This window comes from Periplaneta americana, chromosome 7, assembly GCF_040183065.1.
Source record: "Periplaneta americana isolate PAMFEO1 chromosome 7, P.americana_PAMFEO1_priV1, whole genome shotgun sequence".
Lineage (NCBI taxonomy): Eukaryota > Metazoa > Arthropoda > Insecta > Blattodea > Blattidae > Periplaneta > Periplaneta americana.
The window spans coordinates 9,345,302-9,352,752 of record NC_091123.1 but is presented as its reverse complement, the minus strand read 5'-3'; the positions used below and the strand labels follow the sequence as shown (position 1 = coordinate 9,352,752).

The 7,451-nt window shown below is 36.1% G+C and overlaps 1 protein-coding gene across 2 annotated transcripts in view; it reads left to right on the top strand.

Moving 5' to 3' along the window:
- The first annotated feature begins 45 nt into the window (after positions 1 to 45).
- Positions 46 to 7,451, top strand: part of LOC138702884 (uncharacterized) — a 34,592-nt gene continuing 27,186 nt past the window's right edge. The window contains exons 1-2 of one of the 2 annotated variants that reach the window (XM_069830258.1): positions 46 to 167; positions 3,439 to 3,591. In XM_069830258.1, coding sequence (XP_069686359.1) covers positions 3,459 to 3,591 — 133 coding nt within the window. In that variant the 5' untranslated portion in view covers positions 46 to 167; positions 3,439 to 3,458. Of the gene's footprint in view, positions 168 to 248; positions 387 to 3,438; positions 3,592 to 7,451 lie in introns of those variants that run through there. The other variant, XM_069830259.1, reaches the window with a different exon arrangement.

The following is a 7,451-nucleotide window of genomic DNA, read 5'->3' as shown; positions in this document are numbered from 1 at the left end:
ATTAGCGCGTGAAACTTCATATTATATCAATTAATCTATATATACGTCTGTGGTTCCTTTGGTCCTTCGGTCGGTATGATCTATGGCGATGGCAATGTAGTTGTTGGCGGATGTGGATCATAGATGTGAAACAAAAGAAAGTTAAAATTTCATTGTTCAATTGTTAGGTAGGTAAAAATGTAATGGAAGTGAATGATAGAGTGTGTATATGAGATAAATGTGGTGAAGAATTTATTGTTTTGAGTGAAGGACTTATTGTTAGCATAATTATATGACGAATGAACACTGACAGGTATCAGTTTTGCCTTGCTCCTATGTAACTGTTGTAGAATCGAGGACTAGGTTTGCCAAGTCATACGTCAAAACACTGTTGAAATTTTGCTGAGGTAAGTGAAAAAGTAATAGATCTGAATATATTCAAGCTACGAAGAAGGAATTGCTCTGACACAGTAAATTTTTATTCTCTGTATGAAAATATCATTAATATTAGCATTGAAGGGGCCTTATATAATGTTTTGTAGTTAAAATATTCCCCTGTCAAGCTACTGTACGTGCTAAGTTGAATTTTAAGTACGTTTGGCGAGTTAGCTCACAATTCTTATTTTAAATATATATGTATTTGGCCAATCTTCGATATCGCTCCACACAACAAGTTGGTGGGTTAGCTGAGGGGATTATTTAAGTGATACTAGAACGAGGAATTGTGGTGTGGGGAGATACCGAAGTTTCACCTATCGTCAGCTTAGAGTGTAAACCTACTAACTACCAAAAAGGATATTTTACAAGGGAAGCAAAAAACTGAGTTTAAATTAACTCTGAAACCTTAGGACCAAATCCAAAGTACAGGTACAAATACCACCTGTACTTTGGATTTGGTCCTAAGTTTTAGTGTTAATTTAAACTCAGTTTTTTACTTCCCATGTAAAATTTCCTTTTTGGTAGTTAGCAGGTTTGCACTCTAACTCGACGCTATATTTTTTATGCTATTAAATTCAGAGTGTACGAATACCACACTGACAATTATCTTAAAATAATAAAAAGAGCAGATTTGTGTGTTTGTCGAATGGGCATCATCACGCTTACGAAAAGGGACTTTTCAGTGCCAGTAATTTATTTTGTGTGCACAAGGTTGGAATTTTGGAGTATGTGTGTGTATTTATTCACACTTCAAATGGGTGGCAGTGGTAATTAATTACACTCAATAATGATAATTAATAATAAACTCAGTAAAAGGGGAAAGGAAGGTATCCATGTTCTGAAATTTATCCGAAATTCGACTGTGTAATATTTCCTGAATTAAATGAGCTTATTAAGTTGCACTACACCACTCTACACCAATTCCCAATCATCAGGGCTGTGATAGCAATATGAAACTACTACTGTAATTGGTGTAAGTAGCGGTAATTATTCAGAAGAGCTACACCGAAGGGGACACAACTTTTTGGCGAATCTTTGATCCTGTTATGCACCACACATGGGAGAAAAATCGTCATAATTATTTACAATCCAGAAACTTAATTTAATAATTGAAAAGAACCTGAAAATTGTTTTATAATATAATTTATTGTATATAAAACATAATTATTATTACAGCTAGTTTATCACTAGAAATAAGGAAAAGCTGTTAACTTGAATTTATTGAAAGCAAAAATTACTGGATTATGCAACAAGGTAGGTGATGTTTGAATCCTGTGTCTCAACTCTTACATTCAGTATTATCGAAGAACTCTAGCATGTGCTCGATTACACTAACCTCTAGTGCAGTCGTCGGGAGAACATTAATGTAGGTGACATCATCGGCAGAACATCAATGTAGGTGACGATATATGAAATGCAGCCCACGTTGCAAGACGAGGGGTGGTAAAAGCAGTAGGCTGGGGAGAGGAAAGGACTGAATCTCGCCTGTATAGTCTGGAAATAATTAGGACATCATAGTCTTTGCATCTTTCTGATGAGCCTATGATATCTTTGCATCTTTCCGATGGGTTTGAAATTACTCATCAGCCTATCCTGATGTTCTAATTAGTGAAGTGAAATCTCGTTTTCCATCATAAATTGGAATTTGTAATTGCTCAAATAAATGTTAGTCCATCAATTGGGAGCACGCTTTACATTTAACGTGTTCCTTTTTTTTTTTTTTTTAATTTCTCACATATATATGTTGAGCTGAACAGCTTAAAATGACTAAAGGAGTAGATAATTTGAATTGTAGTGAATTTTCGGGAAATTTTTAAATCTGAGAAATTTTCCCTTATTTAGGCGTCTTTGCAAAGTTTCACAATTTTATATAAAAAAATTATACAAATGTAATCTCCATCATACGATGTTTGGTGACGTATACACGTCCGTTGATGTGACATATTAATGAATTTAAATACTGTTATAGTCACAATCATGCCATGGTATGAAAGAAAAATTTCACAACCTCGAGCGGGAATCAAACCTGCGACTTCCATTTGGCAATGCTTTTTTTTTTCTAAATCAGTGTTATTTTATGGCAAAGTATATGTGACAGTGGAGCTTTTGTATAGTGCCTCTTTATGGTGGTAATATGAAACCCTGTAAGTAGTTTAGAACAAAACAAATCCTATTACATTTTCTTCCTATACACAACAAAAGAATTTCTTGTCTACGTACTCCTTCTGGAACTGTCCCTACAAAAGTATGATGTAAGCTGCCTCTCGCAACATGAATTGCCGACCGCTGCTCTAGTGCTTGAAAGTGGAACTATACGTTGATGGAGCGCATGCACACAGAAAAACAAAACAGGAAAATTCGCTCATTGTCCATTCTATATAACCCCTATTCGCTAATGCAACTGCTCAGATAAGTCCACTTCATTTTCTATATGTGACCCGTTGCGTGGAAAGGGACCTAAAGTTGTGAAAGGAAATTTTACAGGAGGACAAAATAACGAATTTGCAGTGTAAAAACTGCATTTCTATATTTTGACATCTTGCGCTACCTGTAGGCTTTATTTTACATACTAAACTAGGACGTTGTTTTACACAGTGCTTCTTAAATACCTAAATCTTTCTTATAGTTGCTAAGAAAACAAATGAAAACTTTGATTTGCATTTTTCTCGAGAAGTACATAATGTAATACCAATATTCAGTAAGCAATATATTAAAAACTATAGCACCTAGAACCATAAATTAAAAAAAAAAAAAAAAATGCTCAGGATTTCATCCTCTTTTTGAAACCACAAAAAAAAAAAAAAAAAATGAAAAATCCGACTTTATGTCCAATTTCTGCAATTAGTCACATATCCCTCTCACAAGGACTGTCAATCCTGAAGTATTTTTAATCTATCAGAGTTGAAGTGTTTTAATTGAATATAGAACGAACAAAGAGTTGATAACTAAACAACGTAACGAATAAATGAAAGATGAGTGAATAATCTTCCAGAAAATGTAAATGTATCAATTTGTTAACAGGTTTTATTTTCGGACAAGAAATGTCGGCTTGTTCACCTCAAGCCAATGTAACCGATACCCTCAATTTAAAGAAATTATGTAAAACGACGGAGAATGATACCAGCAAGACAAAATTAAAGAGGAATTCAAATTTTTCATATGCGTCCAGAATTGGTAAGTTTCCTTGTTAATAATATCAATATTGATAAGATTAGGCCTACTGCCTTGATGGCCCACTGACATCAGGTCCCAAGTGCCAGGCAGGCAGAACGATACTCCTGAAAAGCTGCTTCAGTAGGCATGATTATTAGAGTGCATTGAGTGATTAGTTGTGAATTATAACCCATCTTGAGATCCCACTAAACTTTGGTGTCTTCAAGTATTGTATTTTCATATTAATTAATTAATTAATTAATTAATTAATGAAATGCTCAGAACATTGGATTTTCTCCATTTGTTTCCTAATATACCAGTAAACGTCTGTGATGTTATTAGTACTTCTATCTCAAATGTTGATAGCTTTGCAGTTCCATTATATGCTGCAAGTTCATAGTTGACTTTTCTTCTCTGCAGAAAACACATTTTGATGATGTATAAATTACAATTCTGAAGAGATGGGCTGCCAAACAGTCATGTGCAGTTACTAGTCTGAAGATAGCCACTGCTATTCTTCTTGAATAATTAAGAATCAAATTTTTATTACCAGTATTTAAAATTTTGCACCAAGATTTATTTTCACTAATTTTTTTTATTAGTTAATGTTGTGCGTTTATCATTTTTCTTTATTAATAATTTTGCTGGTTAAGATGGAATCTCTGTTGGATTGTGGTTCCTTTCTTTACCAATAAGTCTATATTTTCATTTCCCTCCAATCTGCAGTAAGAAGGTATTCATTGCAAAGCAGCTATTTTTGTTTGTTGCTGTAGAAACTCAGTTTTGGTATAGATTTGTCTCACTCTCTTTTTTTCTGATGTTAATGAAACAGTAGCTTGAATTGCACATTTTGAATCACAAAATATGGCTGCTTTGGTAAATGAATTTATTCTGTAAATTAAATATTGTAAATTAGTATTAATAGCTTCTAATTCAGTAGAGTGTTCTCCTAGTGTAAAGCCCGGTTCATTCGGTGCTTGTTTCCGTGATGGATTCCAAGGTGGCTGCGCTAATGGCTACCCTGCATGCTCACTTGCTGGAAGTAATGCCCTCTGGTGGCTGCTTTGGTGACTAGCTTGCTGGATTTCAAGGGTAGGTTCCTTTCTATTTTTCGTGTTGGTTTGCAGGCTGGAACCAAAAATGCTGATGATATAGTATCACCACTGAAACCATGTCGCCATGTTCGTTGTTTTCCAACTAAACTGGTTTTTTTCTATATTCTCTAGTTTCTAAGAATCAGCAATTAAATATCGGACTTTGGCTGTTTTGCACTTATGACTTAATTACCTTATTACGACATTTACTATTGTTATTGTAGGACTTTAGTTGTTTTCTACTCACGGTTTAGTTTATTTTTGACCACGAGTGTTGGTAACAGATGAAACAGCAGATTATTTTCCAATTTGAACTGTGAAAAGAGCCAGCTTCGTGAAAACAACAACCATCACCGTAGCCAACACGGAAGCCAGCATCATACCCACCACGGCACCCAGCTTGCTAGTCAGCAAGGAAATACGCAAGAAAACAAGCACCGTCTGAACTGGGCTGAAGAGAAAGGCAAAAAAGATCAAAATAAATACTTGTCCAGCAGAGATTCATCTGTGTAAATGTATATAACCATTATTTTCTATATTTGTGTTTTTTTTCGTTATATAGTAAACCCTCGTTAAGATGAACCTTAGGGGACTGAAAAATCGCCTGTTTGTATTAACGAAGTTCATCTTATCCGAATTCTGATCGATTTTTGTTGCACAGAGTCTACTATCACTCTTTCAGTTCAAAACACTTTTTCAGTTTGTAGTTAGTAATAATGAATTTTGAATTACAAATCTCTGAACCTTTCTCAGTAGTGTATTAGAAAAATGTATCAATATTTACGGTTTGGAGAAGTCTCCATATCTGGCCTCTTTCCATTTTTTCCTTGGTTGGTATAAGTTCCTCTTCCAGATATAAGGATTATTTAGTTTATGAAAATTATCACTTTTTTATCACAATGAATTTAATTTAAATCACTTCTAACTCACTTATATTGCCCTCATATTGTTAAAACCTTGAAGAACCTCAGATTTCACATCATATTTTGCTGCACGAATTCGCTTAATTTTTTCTGATGAACTAGAAGCTGCAGCAGTGTCAGTTATATAGGTTAATGACTTATTGAACCCAACACTCGTCAAAGATCCTTTTCTTCTGAAATCAAGAGTAAGTTCATGAGGTGAGAGGTTAGCCAGATACTGTATGTCTTTTTCCTCTACACTGAATGCAAGGATTTGCCATGGGCTTACCCGACATTTTGCCTTATACAGTGCATTTGTAACTTGGCCGGTCTGTTCTGCGGCTGCCTTGGACTGGGTGAAGATGGGTGCGCCTACCGCCAGAGTTACACGTAAACGACTAGCAAGTCATGGGTACAGAACATGAACTACTCTACTAACAATAGGCTTACCTGCATCACAACAGATGTTGAAAGTGATGACCTTCAACTCGAAGACATTCCCTGTATCTCCGAAAATAATTCTGGTTCACTCGCAAAAGTTCATGTTGACTGATTGCCTGTATTTCTCTCATGATGTTGTCGTTCAATTCTTGGAACGTGTGCGGATTTGATGTGTACACTTTATTCTTTAACGTTCCCCATAAATAAAAATCGCATGGAGATAGGTCAGGGGAACGAGGTGGTCACAATCCTCGACTAATTTATTCTGTCACCAAACACACTTCGCAATTCATGTATAGAATTCGCAGTGGTGTGCTTTGTAGCTGAGTCCTACTGAAACCAGCCACTCAATCGTTCATTTCTTGTTAAATGCGGAAAAAAATTATTTAAAATTGAAGGTACATAAACTTGCGAATCAACTGTTGTGTCGAAAATATGGGACCGATAATTCTACTTGCACTCACTGCACACCAAACCCCAACCTTTGCAGCGTGGTGAGGAACTTCATGAATAATATGGTGATTTTCGGTAGTCCAGTATCTATTGTTCTGAGTAGAAACGTGATCATGAATATGAAACCACACTTCATCAGTGAAGACCGTTAAAAGTGGGTCCATGTCGCCATTATGAACGGACTGCACAAACCAATTGTAATAAATAACCCGTCTTACAGGATCTTATGGTTGTAAAGCTTGAACTACAGTTACTCTGTACGGCTTAAGTTTCAGAAGTTTTGTTGCCACAAAAGCTGACGTCTTGGAAATGTTAATCTCTTGTGCTAAACGTTGCAGTGATTTGCGGGGTGAGTGCTCTAACCGGGCCCTACTTCATCAAGCTTCTCTTCTGTCGGTACATGGGCTTATTGAACACGTTTCTTATTCAAAAAAGATCCTGTACGTCTGGCTTTATTGACAAGGTCATGAATAGTTGACCTGCTAGGAATTCGAACCCCTGGAAACTGATGTTCAAATTCTCTTCAACACCTTCTTGCAGTCCACACCTGTGGAGTAATGGTTAGCACGTCTGGCCGCGAAACCAGGTGGCCCGGGTTCGATTCCCGGTCAGGGCAAGTTACCTGGTTGACGTTTTTTCCAGGGTTTTCCCTCAACCCAATATGAGCAAATGCTGGGTAACTTTCAGTGTTGGACCCCGGACTCATTTCACCGGCATTATCACTTTCATCTCATTTAGATGCTAAATAACCTAAGATGTTGATAAAGCGTCGTAAAATAACCTACTAAAATAAAAAATAAAAACCTTCTTGCAGAAGAGTATTTTCCATACGCATCATAGAGAAAAATATGTTGTTCTAAAGTGTACTCAACCATTATTAATAGACACTTTATCACCACGAGACAACACAATTTTACTCACAACACGCACACAGACGTCTTTCCTTCACGACAGATCCAACTCGACTGACTGGCGCGTCAGCGGTAGCTAC